We start from the raw sequence: 26,874 nt of genomic DNA, 5'->3' as shown, positions 1-26,874 counted from the left end.
ATGCATATGCCCCATGATCAAAATAATAGCATTACCTGTAGGTATCAGGCAGGACTTTTTGTGTGATTTATTACTGCAGAGTAAAAAATAAGTGATCTAATAAGTTTCTTAAGTGACTTCAGGTATGGCTTTGCCAGTCTTGATTATGATGATCTGAAACAAATTAAGCAAAGGCATGGCCAGTTAAAGAACTTTATCCCTCTGGGGATCAGTTAAGTAGGATGCCACGAAAACATCCACACATAATATGTATTCTTAGGCTTATGTGTTCATTGCCAACCAAAGAATGGTTTTCAGAAGCTTAAGTCTTTTGCCCTCTCTCCTAGAAGGTGGTCAGATGCCATTCCTCTTCTTATTTGTCTGTTGCATTTCCCTTGTTGCTGCAATTATCTGCTGGTCTCTAATTTCCTAAAGGCATATAATCATTGTACTCACTCAGAATTCACACTAGGCTTCCATTCTGTGATTTCAGCCTCCTTTTTGGATTCAGTTGACTTTTGTTTCTTTACCACAAAGACAGTTGTGGTAATTTTATGAACCTAATTTAGCTTACTGGAATATTTATTCATATTCTAATTTCTAGTCTGCTGCCACCAAATGTACATCATTAACATTTTCCACTTCATAGTCAAATAATGGGAACAAGTAATTAAAAAATTAATTGAGTTTGGAATTTTTTTCTTTCTGCTTATGCTTGGTTTTTTAAAATAATACCTTTTTTGGTATATGCATTTTTTTCTTTATAGTGTCATTCTTCCACTGCCTCAGAATGTGAAGGATTATTTACTTGATGATGGAACTCTGGTGGTTTCAGGAAGGTAAAGTATATCAGAAAAACACTTTTAATACTTTTATCATAAAGGAATGTTGTACTGATTAAATCTCAGCCATTGCCATGTAAAATAAATATATTAGTTTTGGCACTATTCTCTCCCCTTTATTTTCCTAGCTAAAATTATGTGCTGATTTTGATCCTTTATTTTTTGTCAATGCTCAATTAATAAGACTTTCCAAAATTGAGTACTTCCTTCTCTAATAATTACTAGTTATGAAATTGGGCAATTCCTTTCTCTCTGCCTTTAGAAAATAGGGGTGGGGATGAGGGAGAAAAGGGCATGTTATGACCCTTTGAGATTCTTCAGTTATTTTAAGATAAGAAATTCATTGTTTATTGTGAACAGAAAGCTTTACTAAGGTATATCATTTAAGTCCTTAGCATTTTGTTCCCCACAGTTAACCCGCCATGGCCCCACCTCCATGCTTCTCCATTCATGTAGTTCCTCTATTTGTAAGAGGAAGAATTACCATGCTTTAGTCTTTTTACTGCAAACTTGAAAAAGTTTAAGCGTTATACAATTTAATGACGTTCCTATGTGTTTTTTCAGGTCTCTGCTCAGAAATCATGTTATCTTAGTGCTCATCCCCCACCATCCTTTCTAAAGTATCGTAATACTAACTCTTACTGGAACATCACTCTTTTAGAATTCTAGGTTGGAAATAATTTTCCCTTAGAATTGTTAAAAATTTTGTTTTGTTGTGGTCAAATACATATAACATAAAATTTACCATATTAACTATTTTAAAGTGTATAATTTATTGGTATTAAGTACATTTATAATGTTAGGCAACCATCACCACCACCCATCTCCAGAACTTTTTTCATCTTGTAAAACTGATAGCTCTCTGTGCCTCAGTTTTCTTGTCTGTAAATGGTGACTGATACCATAGAATTAACCTCATAGGATTGTGGCAGGGAGAAAAAGAGATAGTGTGTAAAATGTTTAGCCCAGTGCCTTGTATATTGTATGCTCTTAAGAAATATTAACTTCTCTCATCATTATTAATCTTAGTCTGAACATTAAACAAACACACCAGTAAATATATAAGTGAAAATTGTGATAAGTGCTATGAAGTGGGGAGGCCACTGACATATTAAGTTACTGGGGTGAGAGTGGGCTGAGGATTGCAGGGAGGGTCAGAGGGTCAGGGAAAACCCTGAAGTAGTAACTTATAAGCCTCTGAGATATGTAGTTTGGGTAGAAGGTAGTCAGTTGAATGGTGGAGGGAAGAATCCTTTAGGTTGAGGGAACAGCATTAAGGGGGGCTCTGAGGCATGGAAAATCTTCATATGCAAGAAACTAATAGAGGGTCACGTGGTGTGAGTCTTGGTGAAATGGAAGAGATGGGTAGGGTTCAGGTTGAGGTGTGTATGTGGTAGTTGTGTTAAAGATCCTAAAATTTATTGTGAGGTCAATTGGAAGGTATTGAAGGACTCTGAGCAAGAGAGTCTTTGGCAAATTTCAATTTATGAACATGACTGGTTACTGTGTGGAACTTGACCAGTTAGGAGCCTGATACTGCATTGGACCAAGTGAGAACTGATAGTGGCTTGAACTTCGACAGTGACACTGGAGCAGGGAGAGTGTATGGATTTATCATGCCTTGGTGCTCACACCTTCAGAACTGGGCGATGGAGGAGGAAGTGGCAGGAATTACTCCGGTTTCTGCTTCAACAACTAACACGATGAATGTGGATGTCATTTGCTCCGTCTGAGAAAAGCGATATTTATTGAGCCTTTGATTTGAAAAATGTAGTAATTTTAGATTATATTACTTTTATAGTTAAAAACTTGAAAATTATAGGTATAATTTAAATGAGGTATGTTTACAATAAAATGCACAGATCTTGAATGTACAATTTGATGAGTTTTGATAAATATATACACCTGTCTCACCACCACTCCACTGAAAATATTGACCATTTCCATTCCCCAGGAAGTCCCTTATATCCCTTTTTGTCTATCCTTCCTACCTTCCCTTTTCCACCCAGGCAAACACTGGTCTGATTTCTACCTCCATGGCTTAGTTTTGTCAGTTCTAGAACTTTATGTAAGTGGAATCATATATGTGTCTGGCTTTAATTCAATGTAATTAATGCTTTTGAGATTCATCTAAGTTGCATTTTATCACTGATTAGTTTTCTTCAAACATTCCTTTTAAAACTCAGTGTTTGTGTTTTGTGTGTGGGCTTGGGTGTGTATCCCTCTCAGGATATTCCTTGCTGTACTAATCTTTTTGTCTCCCTGAGTTCAGATAGTAACAGTTTGTTGAATGAGTGTGTGTATTTAAAGTATTATTTATAGACTACCATAGCTGCATCTATTACTGTGTGAACATTTTATCTCCTTTATATGAAATGTGAATAGTCTTTTTATTGTGAGTAGGCCAGTAAGTTATTTATAGATATTGAGATATATTCATTAGGCATCTTTTTTTTTTTAAAACATAGACTATGGGAATGTGTATGACTTATTTTTGTTTAGTAAGATAAATTCTGTAAACACTGGGAAGGGCAAATAATATGAATGCTTAGAATTCTATCATTTGTAAAAGATGCCCCCAGCCTTCTTTTTAAAGTATAGAAGTAATACTTGTCATTAAGTAAACTTGAAAACTGCAGAGAAGAATAAAGGAAAAGAAAAAAATCATTCATAATTCTACCACCTAAAGGCAAATGCTGTTCAAATTTTGCCACATTTGTTTTTCTAGTCTTTTTTTTTAAGATTTAAAACCATCTAATGACATAGCATATATTTAACAGGGCAAAAGTTGAGAGGTACAGGCAATACAGTTGAGCACCAGCCCAAGTAACCACCTTCCTGCTCAGGCCCGGCCCCTGGAGTTCATTCCTATCAGTGCCATTTCGATTGTGCAGTAAGATGAAAGTTTGTCATTACAATCGTTACAGTGACAGAGAAATGCACACTATGTATCAAAGAGCAAGGTAATGAAGCAAATTATAATTTATAGTCTTTTTAAACACATTTTTTAGCCTAAGCGGTGGGCATGCTATATACTATATAGTTTCATTCCTTTTTTTAAAAATAGCCATTTTATTTTATTTATTTTTAATCCTCACCTGAGGATATTTTTTTTCCATTACCTTTTCAGAGGGAGTAGAAGGGAGAGAGAGAAACATTGATGAGAGAGACACATCAGTTGGTTGCCTCCCACACTCACCCCTACCAGGACCAGGGATCCAGCCTGCGACTGAGGTATGTGCTCTTGGCCGGAATCAAACCTGGGACCCTTCAGTCTGCAGGCCGATGCTATAGCCACTGAGTCAAACTGGCTAGGGCTCCTATTCCTTTTTTTCATTGAACATCATGGCATAATTTCCCCATGTGCTTTAAAAATGGCATTATATTATTTTTAATAACTACAAAATTTTCATGTATATGCGTTTGCTGTAATTGATCTAATCTCATAGTTGTCAGACATTTAGGTCATTTACAGCTTTTCTTTACTGAAAAATAATTCTTCAACGAACATATATTTGTATAGAACATTGTTTGCATTTAGGATTATTTCTGTACATTAAGAATCCTAGACTCCAGTTATAGGGCAAAGATTATAACAATGTTTAAGACTCTTGACCAGTATTGCCCATTAACCATTGTACCAGTTTATGCTCTTAACTTTAGTGTAGTAGAGTACCTTGCTTCAGAAAGTAAAATTCCTAATTGAATGCTTTTCTCTAAGTTCCCAAGTTATTTGTCCATAGGAAATAAGAGGCAGAAAAAGTCTCAATATAATTTCTTCAGTTTCATCTCCCATGAAATAAGTGTGGCTTTTTTGCTGTTCAACTCTTATCTATTCTCCTTCGCCTGACACCCACCCAGTGCTCTCTGTGTTTGCTCCCTGTGTCAATTGGGATGTTTTGGTTGCAAGTAATAGAATATTTGCTATGGTTTGAATGTTTGGCCCCTAAATTCATATATTGAAATCTTAACCCCCAAAGATATTAGGTATGAGGAGGTGTGGTGTTTGGGAGATGATTGTATCATGGGGCTGGAGCCCTCATGAATAGGACTAGCACTTGTATAGGAGATCGAACAGAGCTCTTGAGTCCTTCTCCCATATAGGACGCTAAGCAGGTGGCCATCTGCAGCCAGAAGGGGCTCTCTCCAGGACCCGACCCTGCTGGCACCCTCATCTTGGATTTCCACCCTCCAGAATGGTGAGAAATAAATTTCCGTTGGTAAACCATCCAGTCTATTTTGTGTTGTTACAGCAGCCTGAGCTGACTAAGACAACATCCAACTTTAAAAATGGCTTAAACAGTGGGTCCAGTATGTTACTTCATGTAACAAGAAGCCCTAAGGCATGGCAGTTACGGAAAAGTGTAGTACTTCAGTGATGCTAGGACTCAAAATTAGCTTTTTTGAATTTCTTGGTTTTCCTCTCTGGAGCCCAAATTCACTGTAATAGCTTCAAGCATCATGTTCACACTACCAACCATATCCAGAGGTCAGAATAAGTGAAGTCCTGTCTCATGTCCCTTTTTGAAAGCAGGGCATACTTTCCCGGGGACCCTCTAGCAACTGTTGGTCAGGGTTGGGTCCCTATTTGGCAAGGAAATGGAATAACCATGATTGGTGGGACTTGTCTGTAGTCACCATGTGATTGGGGGGATCCCCATAAGGCACAGGGGCACTTAACATCTGAGCAAGTTGGAGTTCTTACTAGCAGAGAAGTGAGGAAACGGCTGTTGGGGCTGCCATAGCTCCTGATTCTTCATGCCTTCCCCCATTACTTCCGCAAACAGAATATTCCTTTCACTCCAGGCTCCACACTCTTCCAAGGGTCTTATTTACATTTATAACCTAGCACAGTCTGGGCTAAATAAATATTTGTTGAGTGAATGAATAAGTGGACGTGGTTACTTCACTCTTTTCTATGGTGGCCTATACTAATTGAAATGAATAGTATAGACCAAGGGTGATAACTAGATTTAACTTATTTGCCAACTCTGATCTATCAGTAATGGTTTCTTGGAGTGAAGTGTTGAGGAGGATTCTGATGCTGCTTCCAGGGTTCAGGGAAAGAGAATGGTTTGATTTTCATTGCCCATAGCGGGTGTGGGAAAGGGGCTGATAACATGCATTGCTGGTAGAGACTGATTAATTTTTTTTCTTTTTTAAAAAAATATATCTTTATTGATTTAAGAGAGAGGAAAGGAGAGGGAGAGAGAGAAATAGAAACATCAATGATGAGAGTGTCATTGATCGGCTGCCTCCGGCAACCCGGGCATGTGCCCTGACCAGGAATCGAACCCGGATCGCCTGGATCCTGGGTCGATGCTCAACCGCTGAGCCATGCCTGGCCAGGCGAGACTGATTCATTTTCATTGCACATTATTGGGTACCTTCTGTGAGGTGGGTGCTTGAGTGTGTTATTGGAATAACAAGATGGGTGGGACATCCTATCTTGGGGTTCCAGGCTTAGTAGCCAAGTTAAAAATGTAAGTAGATATCTGGGTTTTTTTTTTGTTATTTGTTTTTGGAATAAAAGCTTCCAGTATTCTGATAAGCACTGTTGTTTGTTTGTTTGTTTTTACTTTAAATGGTAACTGTAAGCTGGAGTGACCTGGGACATTTTTATAGTAGAGGTGATAACTTGAACTGGGACCACAAATTGGGTGTGTCTCAAATGGTCTGACTGACAATGCTCCCAAGTACTAATCCTCACTGTCCCTTTTTGGTTCCAGGTTTGTGTTTCTTTCTTCTTTTTTTAAAAATTTATCTTTATTGTTGAAAGTATTACAGATACCCTTTTTCCCCCCCATTGATCCCCTCCACCTGGCATCCACTCCCCCCTCCCCAGGCCTTCACCACATTATTGTCTGTGTCCATGGGTTATGCATATATGCATGTAAGTTTTTTGATTAATCTCTCCCCACCCACTCCCCCACCTCCACCAGGTTTGTCTTTCTGACGGCAGAATAATACTGGATGCCAGTTATAAAATACATGTTAGATATGTTTGTGTTTTAAACCTTCTCAACTCTGCCAAGAAATAATATCTAAGGTGGTGATAATATTAAGAAATAATAGTATAAGTACATTGTTAAGAAATACAAAGCTACCAAGAGTGGTTCCATTCAAATTTGTTAAGGGTATATTATATATTAAGTGTTATGTTAGCAATCATGGGAAAGGCATATCCTCCTCTGTAAATCAAGAAATGGACACATTGGTTTATCAATCTGTTGTGATTTTGGTTAATGTACATCGGTTTCGTAACTTTTAATCAACTTTTTGTAATTCCATAGAATTGAGTTTCCAGATGCACAAAGCTAACAACCAAATAGGCTCACTTGTTAGCCTGCACATAGGACGATATCTCAGAGCCTTCCGTAATACTTGGCGCTGGGCGGGTCCTCTGTGGGTCTTGCTAAGGTCCCACAACTGTAATGATATGGTGGTTTTAAGATGGCCTTGTCCATATATCTAGTGGATGCTTGCCTGTCAGCTGGCCCTCTCTTCCCATGTGGCCGCTCATCCTCAGAAAGACTAATCTTAGCTTCTTTAGATAGTGATGGCTTCATTCCTAAAAAGTGAGAGTGGAAGTTGACAAGGCTTTAAAAAGTTTTTTTAATCTTTATTGATTTCAGACAGAGGAAGAGAGAGGAAAGGAGAGAGATAGAAACATCAATGATGAGAGAGTCATTGATCAGCTGCCTCCTGCATACCCTGGACTGGGGATTGAGCCTGCAACCCGGGCAAGTGCCCTGACCGGGAATTGAACCACAGTCTCTTGGATCCTAGGTCGAAGCTCAGCCACTGAGCCATGTCCGGCCAGGCAAAAAGGCTTTTTTGACCCCTAGACTCAGAATCACATGGGGTCACTTGTGCTACCTTTTGTTGGTCACAATGAATCTTGAAGCCGGTCTAGATGAAAGGGATGGGAAAATGAATGCTATTCATGGGAAGAGTAGCAGTCACCCTTCAAAAGGGCTTGTCTAGTATGATGGGAAGAATTATGGTAGTCATCTTTGCACATTAAGTTTTGTCCCTTTTCTTCCATTCATTGCGCTATGTACTTGGCAGGCTCTTTCATTCTGGAGACTTATATTTTTCAGTTTGGGGACATTTAAAAATACTATGTCTTTGATAATTTGCTCTTATTTTCTTGCTTCTGTTTTTGGAACTCTTGTTATTTAGATATTGGATCTGCTGGATTAATCCTCTGCATTTTATCATTTCTTCTCTATTGTCTATTTCTTTGTTTAGTTCTGTTTTCTAGGTAATTTCCTTGATTTTGCCATTCATTTTGAATTTTCAAATTTCAGCTATTTTCACTTTGTACAGGTTCAGTCTTGTCCTTTTTTCCTTTCTTATGGCCTTCTGTTTTTTCATGGATGCAATGTCATCTTTTACCTGTAAGGATATTAATCATGTTTGAAATATTTTTCATTTGGTCCCTTTATTGCATTTATTTCTTTCATGTACCTTTTTTCTCTCCTTTTTGTAGAAACTCTTTTAAAAAATCTTGGGGAGCCTTCCTTCAGTTTTCTGATGATTTTAGGCCTTTATTCACATTTAAGAGTGAGGGACACACACACACATACTTGGAAACTTTGTGTACTTAGTGGGGCTTGTTGACTAAGACTGCCAGCAATCAGCAGGTATTGATGGAAGATTCCCAGATGACATCTGTAGGTCTTTCCTCTGGGGTGGTTCAGTTTCCACAGAGGGAAATTCTAAAATCTGCATTCTGGTAGCAGGGTAGGAGGCAGGAACTAGGGCTCTCACTGTTCAGTATGACTTTCACATGGCTCCTCATTCTAGCCCAAATCCCTCACTCCCAAATCCCTCTGGACCATTATGGACCTGATCCGAAAACCTCTTTAGTTCATCCCCCCCCCCCCCCCCCAGAGAATAAACCTGCTTAGCCATGGCGTGGAAGAGGATTAGTTGCTTGGGTTGCAAGTTGAGGGAGACTGGGTGTCTTACTGCCGTTTTTATGGACCTCACGCAAGTCACCGTGTTCATACACCAGAGCTTTGGTCCTGTCATCCAGAGGTTCTCCAGATTCTAGCTGTTGCTCAGTGGATTACCCCCCTTGGCTTTTTGTTTTCCAAACTTTTGTTGCCATCGTCCTTCTGCAGTTGTCTTCTTTTGGGTCCTCTGTCTTCTTGGGGTCTTTCCTGTCATTTTAGTGGAGTTTCATGAGGGAACATAGGGATAGATAAATGCCCATGGTTAACCAGAGGCTCCATTTCCCTTTTTCTTATAGTTTCTTGGTATAGATGCTGTGCTGCCTATTCTGATTATTATTTGTTTCTATTATGTGAATGAGTTCTTCCTAGGCCAGTTGTTTGTAGTTGAGTATTGAGGAGGGGCCAGGGCAGTGTTATCCCCTCTGAGTTCTTTCAGCCTGTGCTTCCCCCAGGCAATGAGATTGGCTGCTAGAGGGCCCTTTCCAGCACCTGCTTCTTCAGACAGAGTGTGTCTGAGTATTTCTTTCTCCCTCTCTCCTCCATACCTCTCTCTGTTACCAGTCCAGACTCAGGTAACCCTGGCCACCAGCCCACACACTTTATAAACAAAGGAGTCTTGCCCCTGAGGGGTATTCCATCAGCTGTGCAGAACAGCTCTTCAGATGTTTGCTCTGCTCAGTTCCTTCATCCTGTATGACCTTTCTTGTCTCTGGCAGCGCTTTCTCATCACTGAACTCAGAGTTGTGAATGATTTTTAGTGTCATCAGAGGTGGACTTTGAGTTTTCTTTTCCTTATTTCTAAGTGATTTCTGAGAACCAGGCAGAATTCCACCATCTTTATTGTACTCATTAATTTGATATTGGTTTTTATTAGTTTCTGTCTCAAAAAGTGGACTTTTCCTAATACAGTGGTCCCTCGATTTTCGAATGTAATCTGTCCTGGAAGATTGTTCGAGTTCTGAAAAGTTTGAAAACTGAGGGATCAACAGCCAACAGCTGGGCCTCAGGATCTTGTCCTCAGCGGAAGCCGTGGGGCATGTTCGACTTCTGAGGCCTGTTCGAAAGCTGAAGCGTTGACTTCCGGGTTTATGGCGTTCAGAAACTGAAATGTTTGTCAGCGGAGACATTCGAAAACCGAGGCACCACTGTATTACCCTCCAATTGAAAGGCTTTTTATGTACTCAGTACCTGCACACCTGCAATTATGACTACATAGGACACAGCCTTTTTCTTGCTTAATTTTTGCTTCATGTTCTCCTAGGGAAGATCCTCCAACATGTTCTCAGCCAGACAGTGATGATGAGGCAGAAGAAATACAGGTTGGTTCAAAATAAAATACTATGTTCTGTAGCCTGTTGTAATTTCATTGATCTCTGAAATGGTTCTGTCATTTAGATCTTAGCATCTGTTCATTAAAGTGAGAAATTACATGGAAATCTCACTGACATATACTTCTGTTTACATATACTTGTGTTCAGGAAAAGTTATGTCACCTGCTTATGTATAATTTTTGCATGGAGCACTGCTTTTTGGAAGCCCAGTACACTTAATGTTTTTTTCTGTCCTCTTCTTCACGCAGTGGTCGGATGATGAGAACACGGCCACACTGACGGTAAGAGCCGAGCGCCAGCATGGGACAGCCTCACTGTCACACAGCTGCTTCAGGGTTCAGTGCGTGTCTCTGAGTTCCCATCTACCCACCATTTCTAATGTCATTTTCTGTGTTGGCTATTATGTATTATTATTTTTTAAATTTATTATTTAAATTTTTTTTTTAAAATTTTGATTTGAGAGAGAGAGGGAGAGAGAAACATTAATGTGAGAAACACCAATGTGAGAGGGAGAAACAGATTGGTTGTCTCCCATACTGCCCCAACAGAGGATCAAACCCACAACCCAGGTATGTGCCCTGAATGGGAACCAAACCCACCACCCTTTGGTGCATGGGACAACGCTCCAACCAACCAAACAACACTGTCCAGGGCTATTATGTATTATTTTTAAAAAGAACTTGAATCATTGTTTACAGGCAAACATGGCCCACCCTTTTCTCCCCTTTGAGTACAAAGGAAGTATTTTAGGCATATAACTGATACTTTGACTTATTTCTCTTAAACTCTGGGAAAACCATTTAAATGCATTAATACCTGTGTAAATGAATTGCTGACTGGCTATTTCGAGCCAGAACTCGCCTGTGCACTGGCTACTTTTCCGTTGTGACCGGTCAGCAAGGTGTTTAAAATTACTTAATTTAAGTGCAGACATGAGTTATCTCTTGACCAGTCAGCAACATTCGGGCACAGAAACACATGTATACTCATGACCGGTCAGCAAAGTGTTAAGCAGGAGAACACAGGTCTATTTTTTTTTTGTATATTGAAAACATTTTATGTTCTCAAAAATTTTTTTAAAAAGGAATACACTTTCTGAATGGGCGTGGTGCAGAGGTGTGCTGGTGGATAAAGCTGGAAAAAATAGGTGAGCCCAGATCACAGAAAATCCATGGATATGATTAAAGTGTGGATTTTATCCCACTTAGAATGGAACCTTTTCTAAGACAACTGAAGTGTTATACAAATTTAAAATTGACTCATTGAGCAATGAGCTTAAAAGGTTACTGTTAGTTAAATCTGTTGAAAGATAATTTTCAGAAAAAGGTAGAAGCATGTTTCCCCTATAGATATAAAACTCTCTAATACATGTTGAGGTTTAATTTAACTCATGAGGAAGTCAGGCAGTTGTTATAACTTCTTCAAAGAAAACCCAAAAGCCCTGGCCCGGTAGCTCAGTTGGTAGAACTTCGTTCTGATACACCAAGGTTTCCAGTTCCACTCCAGTCAGGACACAGACAAGAGTCAGCCAGTGAATGTGTAAATAAGTGGAATAACAAATCAATGTTTCCCTCCCCTCCCCTCCCTCCCTCCCTCCCTCCCTTCTTTCCACTCTAAAAATCAATGGAAAAAATATTCTCGAGTGAGGATTTAAAAATTTTTAAAAAAAGAATTACTTTAAATTTATGTATTACATTTTGTTTTGTTTTGTTAATCCTCACCCAAGGATATTTTTTCCATTGCTTCTCAGAGAGAGTGGAAGGGAGAGAGAGAGAGAAAGAGAGGGAGGGAGGGAGGGAGGGAGAGAGAGAGAGAGAGAGAAACATTGATGTGAGAGAGACGCATCCATTGGTTGCAGGAATTGACCCTGCAACCAAGGTATGTACCCCTTGCCCGAGTTAAACTCAGGACCCTTCAGCCGATGCTCTAGCCACTGAGCAAACCTGGCCAGGGCTAAAACAATTCTTATGTGAAGTTTTATGGGATAGGAAAATTAAATTTTCTTATCTTTAAGGATTGAATCCTTTCAGGTTGTAAATTTTGTGTAACTCTGCCATTTGTCAAAATTATTGATAATGCTGATCTAAGCTAAGGGTTTTTGTGGATAGAGCTCCAGGGGAGCCAAATCAGCAACTTCAGGTGATTATAAGGAAATTATTGGCTTAGCATAAATGGTAATTTCTTTTGATAGGGAAAGGTGAATGGAAAATATAGCACTCAAGGCTATTATTCATTTTGAAAGCCTCTCGCTAGAGTTTAATTTTATGTATCTAAGCTGGAAAAGTCAAACAGAAGATACAGTGGCAGGCTGTCAAATAACTTAACGATGCTGCTAACTAGTCTAGAGGGCGATGCTGCTAACTAGTCTAGAGGGCGTATACATCAGTAGCAAAAAAGTAAGTTTGTTCAACCTGCCCTTGGTCTCTCCGGTCTTTTCTCACTAGCCTATTGCTTAAAGTTGCTTTCTAGTTAGGGGGACATATTTCCATTTTTTAAAACTTACATTGTTTGGTCTGTTTCCCAGAGTCTTGTCACAGTTTTCTCTCTTTCTTAACTGGGTTAGATCTTGAAGATGAACATAAGCCAGCGATTTTCAACCTTTTTCATCCCATGGTACACATAAACTAATTACTAAAATTCTGTGGCACACCAAAAAAATACTTTTTTTGCCAATCTGACCAAAAAATCAGGTATAATTTTTGATTCATTCGATTTATTTTGCAGTGTGTAGTTTAGCTAATTCTACATCTGTTGTAACTTTTTTCCCCCCTCTCTGAAGAACTTACTAGACTTTTCAGAATTTCCAGCTGCCCAGTAGAGGGCAGCATATTTCAAGGGATAATGTGACTGCCTATCTGTTACTGTTTCTGTGTTCTGTGTCTCCTGCAGGCTCCACTTCACATCTCTTACGCACTCCCCTTTTCTGTACTTCATGTTTATGTGCTCCTTTCATAGTGACGTAGGCTTGAGGCAAAGTATACTAATTATGTTTTAGTTCCTTTACAACTGTATTCCTATTTACTTCCTGGTTGAAATGACACTTAGAATGTTTTGGTTCCTTGCTTATATAAAATACACATTTTCAAATCAGCCAAAAAAGAAAGAACAATTTAACTTCACCAAGGTCCTATTTTTGAATTTTGTTTATATTAAAACTTTTCTGGAAATAGCAATGTTTAAATAGAGTTGCCACATAATTTATTTCTCATTCTTATGAAGCCTTTGGGGATTTGTCCAAGAATCTTTTCCTGCAAATGAAAAGGTTTCTGGGCCTTTAAATGTCAGGTGTTATTTCTGAGAATTGGACTATATGTACAGGTGATACTTCATCTGTCTCTTTTCATTAATAAATAAATACTGGTTTTATGTAGGTGTTAAAAGAACCGTTCATTTCCTTCCTTACATCCCCAGGTGCATCGTGATGCCTGTCTTTGGCTTTGTGGGTTGTAATTATTTTGAAAAGTGATATTTGGACATTTTCCCCCTTTCTGGCAAATGTTATTTGATCATGGATTTTATTTAGCTGAGTTCAGAACTCTGATAGTGATTTGTATTATGAATTATTTTTAACACCCTAAATAGTTTAACCTTAGGATTTTGATCTTGTTTTCCATATTTATTGTGATGATATTGACTTGCCCAAATGATTTCTTCTTTCTGTAGGCACCGGAATTTCCTGAGTTCACAACTACAGTCCAAGAAGCTATTAATTCCCTGGGGGGCAGTGTATTTCCTAAGCTTAACTGGAGTGCCCCGAGGGTAGGCCACATCAGTAACTCTTTCGTTGTTTCACTGTTCTTTGCTGTGCTATTCATTTCATTTTATGTCCCCACAGAGGTCTAATTATATTCCTAATTTTAAGGAAAATACTGTGGAATTTATTTTTATTTTCCCTTGTTATTTTATTTCCTGACTTTGCAGTACACTTTCCTGGCTCTGTTGAGTGCTGTACATTTTTCCAAAAGACAGTTTCAACCTCTTGTGCTGCTGATCATGGTGGAAATCTATATTGTGTCCTTTTTAAAACTTAAGCCGTTTAGTTTAACCAAGAGATTTTTTTCTCTATTGAAACGTAATAAAATTTAAATGTCATAGGATCTAGAAATAGAGCAATTTGAGAAACAACTGATACCTTCTTAAGTTATGTTTTATTATTTTCACACTACATTGACAAGATTTTTTTTTAAGTTAAGGTCTGTGGAAAAATTTACTGTTTTTTCTAATCCAATAGAAAACAGTTTTATGTCAGCAAATCTCATTGAAAGAATCAAAGACTTATTTGCATTTTCAGAAATTATCTTATGCTTATCTTTCTTTATTCTAAAATGAATGACATTTACTTAATCTAATTTTTATTTTTACTTATTAAAATTAATTACATATGTACATTGTTTAAATTTTCAAAAGCTCCTGGGCACTTTCTACAAAAATCAGCAGATCCTGACACACTTTGCTTCACTATTTCCCACTCCTCAGAGGCTTTCAAATATTTTAGTGCATTCTTTTGTTATTTTCCTCTACTTCTTTATTCAGTGTTAGATATTTATTATTGACTTCCTACTCCAGAACAGAAAGATTCAGCTTTTATCTCCTGTCCTCACTATTTTCTCTTCTACTGTTCTATGTGTTCAATATACATCTTTAATCAGAAGTTCATCATCTTTTTCATTGGGAAAAATTAAAAAGAAGTTACTATAAAGATGTTATTGAAACTCATTTTTACTTTATATTTAAGCAGTAATTTGACTAATTCTTTAACTACTGAACTAGATTGAGGCTTTCCACTTAAGATGGGTAAATTATTTGTGGTTTTAAGTTATTCATTTGTTCATTTATTTTTTCTTTATTAAGTGCCTACTATGTGCAAGTGCTTTCCTATATTGTAGACAATTGGATACTTTTAAAAATAAGCATTAGTTTTCTCAAAATTATATTATTTCCCTGTGTCTGATCTATCTATGGGAGAAGTATGTTTTTTAAATGAGAATTATTTTGTCATTTTTAGGCATATTCCACTAAGCAGCTTTATGCCTATTGTGCCTGATACTCTTACTTTTTTGTTTTTTGGTTTATATGTGTGATTCACCATTTAAAATTGTGATAGTTCAGAATATCTCTCCTCCTCTCTCCCACATTTGATAGACTTGGGTCTTAAGTGCTCTAGTTATCAAACTTCAGGTGTTCCAGCTCTCACTCCCCAGAAACAGGAAAAGGAGAAAGGATCTCCTTTTTCTTGGAGAGTAACAGGTCAGACTAGTTATTGGTCAGTAATTTATAGCTGACGTGTCAGCATTTCTGATACCTTTTATCCCCTTCTTTCATCATCAGCAAGGAAAACCTAGGGAATTGCTTGGGCCTAAGTTGAAAGGGTGAGGACTTTAACTGAGTGTCAGCATGCAGTGGTGATGCTATTCATTGTTTAGAAGTATAATGGACATTTGCCAGTATAGCTAAAATTCTTACTTGGCTTTTTTTTTTAAGCCCTTAAAGAAATAAGCATTATTGATATGCTCTATAGGCCTGAGCTTCTGTCATAGCAACTAAGTTGGGATATATACTAAGTGGCATGTGTTTTATTATTTAGGATGCATACTGGATAGCAATGAATAGTTCTCTGAAGTGTAAAACCCTCAGTGACATCTTTCTGCTGTTCAAGAGTTCTGATTTCATCACTCGCGACTTCACTCAGCCGTAAGTGTGCTCCTTGTTCTCTCACGTCAGTAGTTTCCGTACTTGTGAGAGTTTTTCTACAGGTGAAATTTCATTAGATCCAGAACTATTGTAAATAACAGTTCCATGCAACAAGCCTATTTCATATTCTCACATGACCTATTAAAGCAAACCTTTCTTTTCCTTTTATAGAAATTGCTATATAGTGCATATCTCTAAATGGGCTTTCTATATCTGCCCATTAAATGTTTTGGTATTTTTCTTCTTATTATAAAATCAGTATATAAATGTCTAACTGCTATGCTTTACATCTGAAACCAATATAAAATAATACTGAATGTCAACTGTAATTGAAAAATTAAAAATAAATAAATAAATAGACAAAACAACTCCCCCAGTATATGTTTAGCATAGAAAAACAAAATTAGGAACTATAGCTAAACAAAACAATGATCTCACCACAGTTGGTCTAATATACACCCGGAATTTTATCTTACGTAGGTATAATATATATCTATATATATTTCCATATCTACACACACACACACACACACACACACACATACCTATATCTATATTATATTTATGTTTAACTATATTCTAATTTTTTAAAACTAAAACAGGATCATATAGTTCCTACTAAGCAGTAGGCTGCTGTTGCACTTGTCAGTGTATAGCAAACATTTTCTGTGTTATTAAATACTTAAATGCATCATTATTTTAAATTACCTTAATAATATTCCACTAGGTAGTGATAGCATAATTTGTTTGACCAATCTTCTATCCTTATATACAACTCTGCAATGAATGTCTAAATCTTTGTGCACTTTCCTAATTTTTCTCTAGGATAAATTTCCAGAAGTATAATTGCTGTTTTTCTTCCTTTGCCAGTTACTCTGTTGCTAAAGAACTTGAGTCTGTTTTATCATCATAGCCAGACAGCACAACTGCACTGTTGAGCTGTGGGTGATCTCTTTATGCTTCTTTTGTTCTGTCATCAAATAGCAGTTATTCTTCTAGATTTCTCATCCTACCCCATCTTAACAGACCAGTTATCTCAACTAAACTAATCTTTAAACTGACCTCTAAAATAAAGCATATCACAAAATCTAGAAACTAAGCAGGTGAAAATATTGCATATGCATGCCTTTTCTTCTCCATACATCCAGTTTAGTTTGGCCTGCCCACTCATTCATTTTAGCTTCAAGTCCTTTTTTAAAGAGGAGCCTGGCAGGAAAAAATAAATTTACTACATGTCAGTTGTGCATCAGTTCTTTTGCATCTGAATTCTGCAGCTTGGGCATATGGTTTTAGTATTATATTCATTATAGAAAGTTAAGTAATAATAAATGTGTGTGGCTGTATTGGTAGTTTATTATAAAAGGATTTTACCTGTATTGGCATTAGATGTATGGTCACCCTTGCTTTAGTAATAGTGCAGTAGCATTTTTATTCTGTGAAACACCCTCTGATTAGAGGAAATTGTGACTATCTTTTATTCCATTATAAAGCCTTTGACATCTAATACTTTAAGTACAAAGGTCTTGAAATATATTACATTAAAAATACTCTGTACCTATTCATCAGATACCAATTTTTGTGTACCTTTAATATTGTAGTGAGAGTGTGAGGAAATCTTTTTCTTTCCAAAAATAATTGTAAATCACTTTTAATTCTCTGTGGCTGTTGGTTTTCTAAATCATCTTTCCAGTTTAGTGATCTGCTGCCTTATCTTAGCCCATCTCTCCCTTTTTGTCTTACATGAATTAACTGTGATTCCAGTGGAAGATAGAAATATGAGTCAGTAATTTTGTATTTTGTACCTTTTGACTTTTGCATGGGGAGGAAGTTAAGTCATCAAGTGAATTTGAAGCCTTAAATTAAGAGTGTTTACCCACAGAATACCATCTTTCTCTTCATATAAATAATTGGGAGTATGCAGGATCTAATGCCAAACACTCAGCTTTCAGCCTGGCAGCACTATTAAGTCACCCTTTTCTGGAAGTTTGTTGGTAGTCAGTTGCAGAACAATTAGTAAGTCTTACCATAACGTAAAAATCCTTATTGATAGGACCTTTAATGAAAGATGAACTTCTGTCACAGAGTCCTTTCAGGACCCCTTAAAGATTGAATTAACAGTGTAATTCTTTAAATTGGATAGGGTGATATCAGTGACATAATCATGTCTTCTTTTGGTTAGAAAATTGAAGCCTAAATCCGTAAGCAATTTATTCCCATAAGCTACAAAACCAGAATGTGATTTCAGTAACATTATTCTAAATGTTCTCTGTATTTTCACTTAATAAAGTTATAAATTTCTCCTTTTCAAAATGCTTCAAATCAAAATACAACAGAATAGAATAAAATATTACAGATAATTATGTAGATATGTATACAATTATTTAATATTATGAAAGTGAGGTTATGTTGTTTATACTATTTTGGACTTGCCTCGCAAAAACAAAGATACTATAATCAGCATTGCAAGTTAACAGAAGGCCAACTAAAAATATTTTACACATACAGGGTTTTAAAAAAGATATTACTTAAGGAGTCTGGAGATTGGGTATTTCTAGGGTTAATCAGCAGCTCATCATGGTCACCAGGGACCCAGATTCCTTCAGTCCTTCCCTGCTGTCATCCTTGGCTATTGGCTTGGTATTTGAGTTTCTCACCTAATGGTTACAAAATGCTGCTACAGTTCCAGGTATCACATAAGACATGACAATATCTGAATCAAAAACAGGGTGGTCCTATTGGTGTGGTTCAGCAGTTGAGCATCAACCTATGATCCAGGAGATCGCAATTCAATTCCTGGTGAGGACACATGCCTGGGTTGTGGGCTCGATCCCCAGTGGGGTGTGTGCAGGAGGCAGCTGATCAATGACTCTCTCATCATTGATGTTTCTCTCTCTTTCCTTCTCCCTTCCTCTCTCTGAAATCAGTAAAGATATATTTAAAAAAAAAAAAAGGGGGGGGAGTGTAATTCCCCTCATTCTTTGTATGTGAGCAAGTAAAGCATTCTGGAAGCTTCCCAGGAGACTTCCTTTCAGGCTGATTCTTCCCATTACCTAGCCTAATCCAGTAGTTGGCAGAGGAACCAGAAATGCTATAATTGGTTTAGACCAGGGGCTCTTGAACTTTTGCAGGCATCAGAATCATCTGGAGAGTTTGATAAAACACAGGTTGCTGAGTTCCTAGTTTAGCAGTCTGGGAGTGGTGACCAAGAATGTAATTTCCAACATGTCCCAGGTGATCCTGATGCTGCTGACCCAGGCCCTCACCTTGAGGACTACTTAGTCAGCACGTGTATCCCTGGCATCCCGTAGGGGACATCGGAACACAATTGCTTCCTGATGGGAAAGGTCACAATTCTGTTAGCAAGGATGAAAGTTGAGAGTAGCTACAGGGTAGACCTCCAGTAGTGTCTACCATCATTGTAATTTAATATAGAATATTAAGTACTCTTATTTTTCCTGTTCCTCAAATGGTTATTGTACCCAAGAAGCTTTAAAAAGTGGAAGTTGAAATAGGACACATTCAACATAATCTGTCTGCATTCTACTTGCTGAGTGTATTATTTGCCCAGATATAAATACTCTATTGATTAGACTTGTTGAGTCATAAGGCTTCTTTAATTATTTTATTGATTAAGTATCACTTCAGTAGGCCAAGCTAGAGAAAATATCTGATATTCACTTGGCATTTAGAAGAAAGGGCTAAGTGAAAAATTAGTCCATTTTTTCTCTAACTGGCTTGTGACTAAGGAGATTATCTACAGGTCAGGACATTTCACTTGTCTTAGTAATTTATACTCAGCTGTTTCAACATAATTTTTATACACTCTTTTCTCAAGATAATCCAAAATTGGTTATTAATCCTAAAATTTAGCAGCAAACAGTTTCAGGAGTAAGATTTGGTAAGCTGGACTTAACAGAACCTTTACCCCATGATTTTTAAGGCCCATTTATTTAGATGACAGTTTTGTTGCTTTTGAAGGAAAATTAGTATGAACACACCTAATCTCCCTTAATTCATTGCCATTTTGATTTTATCTTTCCTTTTCTGCCACCAGTGAAATCTGAAGAAATAGAATCTGTTTTCCAGAACTCTTATTTTGGTTCCTGATGAGCAATAAAGCTACACCACCAGAATTTTGATCCTTAACTTTCCCCGGCTCTGTTTTTTTTTCATTCTGCCCAAGATTTAAAATTTTTTTCTTATATGTAGGAGTTATTTACTGTGAGGTACAGTGCTGTAACCTTCCAACTATTTGAAAAGTTTTGTCAGTGAGAACTATGCCGTAGTAAATATCTAGGACGGTATGCCACTTAAGCATTCATGATTTTGTTCTCTGCCACTCTATAAAGCTTTACTGAGGATGTTTTCTTATTACTTATAAAAATGATGAAATTGCAATCTCAGTCAATGGATTTAGGTAATTCCTAAGTTGTCTAGAGTAAAGTCACACGGATATTATTCTTAACATATACTAATATTGTGATTTTCTTCCCCCTACTCCTGCAACATTGGCTCAAAGTAGAGCTGGAACTCACACCATTTCAGTAGTTAATATTGTAAACCGATGCCCTAATCTTACATCTTACCCCCAACGAATGGGATTCATCTTCAACTTAAACATTTTCCACTAGAGCCCTCTCTTATTTCTACCTCCATCCGGTTTTTTCTTACATAATAGATTTCTTAATTATAGCACAACTCATCACAGTGTACCCTTTCTCATTCTTTCCCTTCTTCACTGGCAGTAAAGCATAGGGCACATCTACCTTATCTCTTATACTTCATCCATATTTTTCTGATGCTCCCCAGCTCGACACACATGCATCCTTATCATTGAATGTATTACATTTGTTCTCTTTCAATGGGTGAAACACTTGGGACAGCATGATAAGAACTGTGTGTTGATGATAGTTATGAAGTTCACAGAAAAATGTCAATTTTAAGGTATTGTTTAGGGCATAATGAATGTGCCTATTTATAGTAAGACCATTTGGCTGGCAGGAAACACAACTTTGTTTAAGCTGAAAGAATGATTCTGGGGAATAGCTTGGTTAGAAATAAAAGAAAGACAAGCCCTGGGTAGGTGGCTCAGTCGGTTGGCGCGTTATCCCGTACACCAGAATGTGGGTTCACTTCCCAGTCAGAGCGCATACCTGGGTTTCGGGTTTGATCCTTGGTCTGGGCACATACAGGAGGCAACTGATAATGCTTCTCTCACACATTGATGTTTCTGTCTTCCGCCCTCTCTCTAAAACATATCCTCGGATGAGGATTTATAAAAGGGGAAAGAAAATAGATGACACTCCTCTGTTAGCCACTAAGCACAGCTCTTGTAGATTTGGGCTAAAAAAATTTTTGTTTTCTGTTTTGTAATCCTCACCTGAGGATATTTTTTCCATTGCTTTTCAGAGAGAGTGGAAGGGGGAGAGAGAAAGAGAAAAACAGAATGAGAGAGAGACTTTGGTTGATTGCTTCCCACACACACCCTGACCCAGGACCGGGGATGGAGCCTGCAACCCAGGTACATGCCCTTTGCCAGAATGAAACCCGGGACCCTTCAGTCCACAGGCTGACATTCTAACCACTGATCCAAACTGGCTAGGGCTATTTTCTTTATTTTTTAAAAATTTGGGTCTAGAACATTGCTCTCCAAAATTCCTGGCTAATTTCAAAATAAGTTAAAAAATATACTAGCATAATTCCATTGTAGCTTTCATCACAGTAGACCTTTGGGTGTTTTCCCCCCAAAATAAAATCTTTACTATATTGTACGTAAGAATTTTTTTAGTTTGTAATTCACACAGTGGATTATGTAGCATTCATTTTTTATTTTTTTAAAAATATATCTTTATTGATTTCAGAGAGAGGAAAGGAGAAGGAGAGAGAGAGACAGAAACATCAATGTTGAGAGAGTCATTGATCGAGCCCACAACCCGGGCATGTGCCCTGACCGGGAATCGAACCCCGATTGCCTGGATCCTAGGCCAACGCTCAACCGCTGAGCCACGCCCTGCCGGGCTGTAGCATTCATTATTTAAGAACTTTTGTGTATACTTTGGAGTTTTAATGGTTACCTAGAGAAACTAATTATTCTGCCAAGAATTATGAGTTTATAATTCAACATAGGAGCTTCCTTTCCACCTAGATTGTAAATTGTTAAGTTTGATTTAATACTACCTTCTGTTGCTTCTTTGTTGAAAATTTCAAAGACATCTTTCACATTAGTATAAAGTACTTACCCAGGAAAAAATTTTAGAAGTGGATGTATTTTTAAAAAATGCTTATATAATTTCTGGTTTTAGTTAAATGGCAGGCTAAGATAGCTTGAAAAATCTTTGTTACAAACTTCTAGAGGTGCTGGCTAAAATATAAAATTAACAGAGATTTAAATGCATACCTGAATTCACAAACAAAAGACAATCCAAGTATAAGAAATGTAAAGAGTATTGAGAACGAATCACTTCTTCCTTTGTGCTATCAGAGTATTTTTATTTTTATTTTTATTTTCAGTGTTTTTGAAATTCTTCATCTATCTGTTAGACGTTCCCTACCAGACTGAGCTCAAGGTGAAGAGACTGTTAATCATTTTGGCATTCCCAGTGTCTAGCCAGCCTTGACATAGATAGACATTTAATAAACAATATGAAAAATTGCTTATGAAACCGAGGATTAGAGGAGGAAGCAATACACTTAATGGAGGAATGACCAGCTCTATCAACTATTTTAATTTTAAGGTGCATGTGGGCGAATGATTAGATGAACTGTGTGACTTTATTTTATTATTATTTTTTAAATATCTCTTGATTTCAGAGAGAGGAAGGGAGAGGGGGAGAGAGAGAGTAACATCAATGATGAGAGAGTCATTGGTTGGCTGCCTCCTGCATGGCCCCTACTGGAGACTGAGCCCGAAACTTGGGCATGTGCCCTGACCAGGAGTCGGACCACAATCTCCTGAATCATAGGTCAATGCTCAACCACTGAGCCATTCTGGCCAGGCTGTGTGACTTCAGATGGCAGAGTTGATGTCTGTAGAGACTTCTGGATTATCCATAAAGAACACAGTAAGAACTGAAAAACTGCAGGGCCATCCTGCCTTCATTTAGAATCCTGCATTAAGAAGATTTGGATTGCCCTAGCCAGTTTGGATCAGTGGTTAGAGCGTCCGCCCACAGACTGAAGGGTCCCGGGTTTGATTCCGGCCAGGGATACCTCGGTTGCAGGCTTGATCCTTGGCCCTGGGTCGGGGCACATGTGGGAGGCAGCCAGTTGATGTGTCTCTCACATCGATGTTTCTCTCTCTCCTTTCCATTGTCTCTGAAAAGCAATGGAGAAAATATCCTAGGGTGAGGATTGGGGGTGTGTGGAAAAGACGATTTGGGTTATAGTTCTGGCTTGGTCACTAATTTGCTCTTTACTGGGTCTTATTTTCTTTTTTTCTTTGTAACAGAAAAATGGAGATTATAATAGCTCATTTGGTGGTTTTGAGGACTAATGAAATGACTTTTCAGGGTGCCTAGACTACTAACACCTGTCATCAAGTAGTGCTTAATACATGTTCATTGAATTCAAATTAGTCTTCTGTTTCTGAATACTTTTAGTAAAACCTAATCTCACGTTAAATATGTTATGTGTGTGCATATACTGACACCATTAAAAAAAGATTCCATTATGTTTTTTCCCCTCAAAGATTTATCCATTGTACTGATGATTCCCCAGATCCTTGTATGGAATATGAGGTAAGAAACTTTTTTTTTTTTTTCTCATCTCAATGAAGTTGAAGTTGAGTCCAAATGAAGTGTTGAGAATTGCTATTCTTAAGTGAAATGAATGAAAATTTTTGGATTTATTTCTCTAGGAACCTAGGATCATTGAATTTTTAAATTTGTGAACTATACATATAAAAATATACAGGGTGACCCCCCCCCAAAATGTATGCACACTCATTCCTGTAGATTCTTTTAAATTTTGAAAGTGAGCTGTATGTTAATAAACACTGACTTTATAATCATTCAAAGTGTATACATTTTTTGAGGACACCCTGTGTATTCTCTCTCTATAGAATGTATATAGAAAAATATTGTCTCTCAGTATCCACATGGGATTGGTTCCAGGACTCCTAAGGATACAAAAACCTAGTTTGAAAAGCCTAGGAAAATAATATTCTTAGAGTAATTAAAATGAAGAAAGTTGCAAGCAGAATCCTATGTATTGTGTGGTCTTGTCTGCATGTATCTAAAAAGAAATGTATATAATATATACTCATATATTCATAGAATGCTTCTGAAAGATATGAGAAATTGACAGCACTCCTTGCCTTTGAGAAGGACAAAGGGATTGGATGGGGAAGATTCACCTTCTCTCTCATTTTGTATTTTTTTAGTAAACCACAGATGTATGTAGTACCTGTCTAAAATATTTCAATTAAGATTATGCAAATTCTCCAAAAATTTAATACTAGTATGGAACAATTGCTCATTTCTTTTTTGCTTGAATAAAAATTACCATGGCCATGAAAAAATATATGCCAGTATCAGCTTTTAATAGATAAGAACAGTGTAATATTTTAGTTTGGGGTTCTTTATTTAGTTTGGGGTTATTTTAAAATAATTTGACACGTACAAAGCTTGACAAGAATACGCAATGCTGGAAATTGAAATCGGTGCATTTTAAATTTCTAAGGTATATTTTAGCCAATATAGTTTTTTAAGAAAATCAAGTTGTTATAAAAAATGTAAAACTACATAAAAATGTGAACCTATTATCCAGATATGTCCTCAGTATTAGCATTTGGGTCTTTAATTCCCTTTTCATGAGAGAGAGAGAAAGAGAGAGAGTGTATGTGTATATACATGCACTTTTTTTTTTTTTTTTTTTAATAGGTAGAGAAAGGAAAAGGGATATATAGAGAGAAATATCAATGAGAGAGAAACATCACCTATAGGCTGCCTCCTGCATGCTCCCTACTGGGGATTGAGCCTGCAATTCAGGCATGTGCCCTGACCAGGAATTGAACCGGTGACCTTTTGGTTCCTGGGTGGACACTCAAACACTGAGCCTCACTGGCCAGGCATATATACATACACTCTTCATAAGGCCATTTGCATACTGGTTCCCCCCCTCCCCCCCACTTATAGTATAGTGTGAACACTTTCCCAGTTCATTAAGTATTCTTTTGTATCATGATTTTAGTGGCTACTTATTTTATAAATGTACTGTGTTATTTGACAAACATTTCTTTTTTCTTTTTTTAAAAATTATATCTTTATTGATTTCAGAGAGAGAAAGGGGAGAGAGAGATAGAAACATCAATGATGGGAGAGTCATTGATCAGCTGCCTCCTGCAGGTCCCTGACTGGGGATCGAGCCTGCAACCCGGGCATGCGCCCTGACCGGGAATCCATCTGAGATCTCCTGGATCATAGGTTGATTCTCAACCACTGAGCCACACCAGCCGGGTTTGACAAACATTTCTTAAGCACCTGCCATGTATTGCATACTGGTGTTGGAACACTGAAATGACTTAGTTCCTTGCCCTTATCGAAGTGACTGTTTAGTGGGGGTGAGATATTTATATCAAATTATCATAATATAACATGGTATATATGTGCTTGCTATAGAATGTCATGCACAGGAAACTATGGGAGGCACAGGATGTGAGAAAGGAGAGTTCTGAGCCCACTGGGGGATTTGGAATGGCACCTAGAGTAATTCAAGTTCTGCCTCACAGGTTTTGAAGGGAAAAGAGCGGTATGCTAGGATAAGGGAGGCTGGAGACACTAGTCATTTATTACAGTTAACACGTTGAAAGAACAGAACTAGTTCCCTCCAAAGAACATTTTAAAAACAGACTCAGAAGCATACATTTGTCAATTGTTCTATTTATAAAATTGCAGCAATTCAATAATGTATAAATAGTATACTAAGTAATTAATTACAGTAAGAATACTCATTTATGACTTGGTCCACTGATAGAATTGGTTTACTTTAAAATAATGCCAACGTCATGGAAGGGTTATAACGATTCTTTGTAATAAACTATAATAATAATTTTAGCAGAGTACATCACACAGAATGGTGTTTAAGGTAGAAATTTGAAATTGTATTTTTAGTATTCTTAAAGGAGTGAAGAACATAGAAATTACTGGGCAACTAAGGCACAGCAGTGATAAGACTTGACTTTATCATCCTTGGGGGTCTATATTATGCCAGATCTCATAAAACAAATAAATGACAAAGATGCATTTTGTCATAAAGAGCCTATCACAGTTTCCCATTTATTAGACTGATAGGTCACAATGCTATTCCCTATATCTCACATTAATGTTTTCTGATTCCTCTTTTAAAAAAAAAAAAAATTTATAATGGCAATTGTTAAGACATAGTCTAGGCATAAAATTGACTATTAAACTAGTAAACATCCCCTTGTTATATAGTTGTATTACATTTTTTCCTTTTTCTACAGCTTGTTCTTCGAAAGTGGTGTGAATTAATTCCTGGGGCTGAGTTCCGATGTTTTGTCAAGGAAAACAAGCTTATTGGTAAGTTCTTTTACCTTTGAAGGTAATTGTTAAAAGAAGACAAGCTTTTGATGGAAGGAAGTTTCTAGTAATTAGGACAGGGGTAGCAATCAGTTTTTATCTCAGACTCTTCCTCTAACCAAGTGGGTACTGACTCTTGAATACTATATTGAAGGGGCCTGAGGCCATGTTCAGTTTCCACAGGGCACAGTATTGTCAGTTTACCTTGTCTGTCTGGGTTCTGGGTGGAAAGTGAGGGCCTTTGTTCTTCCCAGTTTAGGATATGTCTAACGTCACCTGCTGTCTCTTTGGGAATCTCCTAAGTATTGCTAGCTATACACTGCTTATTTTAAGCATCATAAAAAGCGAAGTTTTTAAACCTTTGTTTTCTGTTATTGGAACACTGTTTATTATTCTAGCAAGAGAATATATGTGGACAAATACGTGCGTTACTTTAAAAGCCACCCATTTTCTTTCTGCTCAGGTTATTATGTTGTTCCCTATGATCAAATTAAATATTGATAATTAGCTCTTTTTTGTCTCCGCACAT

At 37.3% G+C, this 26,874-nt stretch overlaps 1 protein-coding gene across 3 annotated transcripts in view; it reads left to right on the top strand.

Moving 5' to 3' along the window:
- CDC123 (cell division cycle 123) overlaps positions 1-26,874 on the top strand; it is a 53,292-nt gene that overhangs the window by 3,903 nt on the left and 22,515 nt on the right. For all 3 annotated transcript variants that reach the window (XR_015715536.1, XM_016203922.2, XM_087823633.1), the window contains exons 2-8: positions 747-818; positions 10,047-10,104; positions 10,365-10,397; positions 13,780-13,875; positions 15,701-15,807; positions 23,495-23,543; positions 26,270-26,345. Coding sequence is in view for 2 of the 3 variants with exons in the window: in XM_016203922.2 (XP_016059408.1) it covers positions 747-818; positions 10,047-10,104; positions 10,365-10,397; positions 13,780-13,875; positions 15,701-15,807; positions 23,495-23,543; positions 26,270-26,345 (491 nt within the window). In the remaining variant the exon portion in view is untranslated. The remainder of the gene's footprint in view (positions 1-746; positions 819-10,046; positions 10,105-10,364; positions 10,398-13,779; positions 13,876-15,700; positions 15,808-23,494; positions 23,544-26,269; positions 26,346-26,874) is intronic.

The sequence above is a fragment of the Miniopterus natalensis genome, chromosome 1 (genome assembly GCF_054644295.1).
Source record: "Miniopterus natalensis isolate mMinNat1 chromosome 1, mMinNat1.hap1, whole genome shotgun sequence".
Lineage (NCBI taxonomy): Eukaryota > Metazoa > Chordata > Mammalia > Chiroptera > Miniopteridae > Miniopterus > Miniopterus natalensis.
The sequence above is the reverse complement of the archived record's forward strand: the minus strand, read 5'-3'. Positions and strand labels throughout refer to the sequence as shown.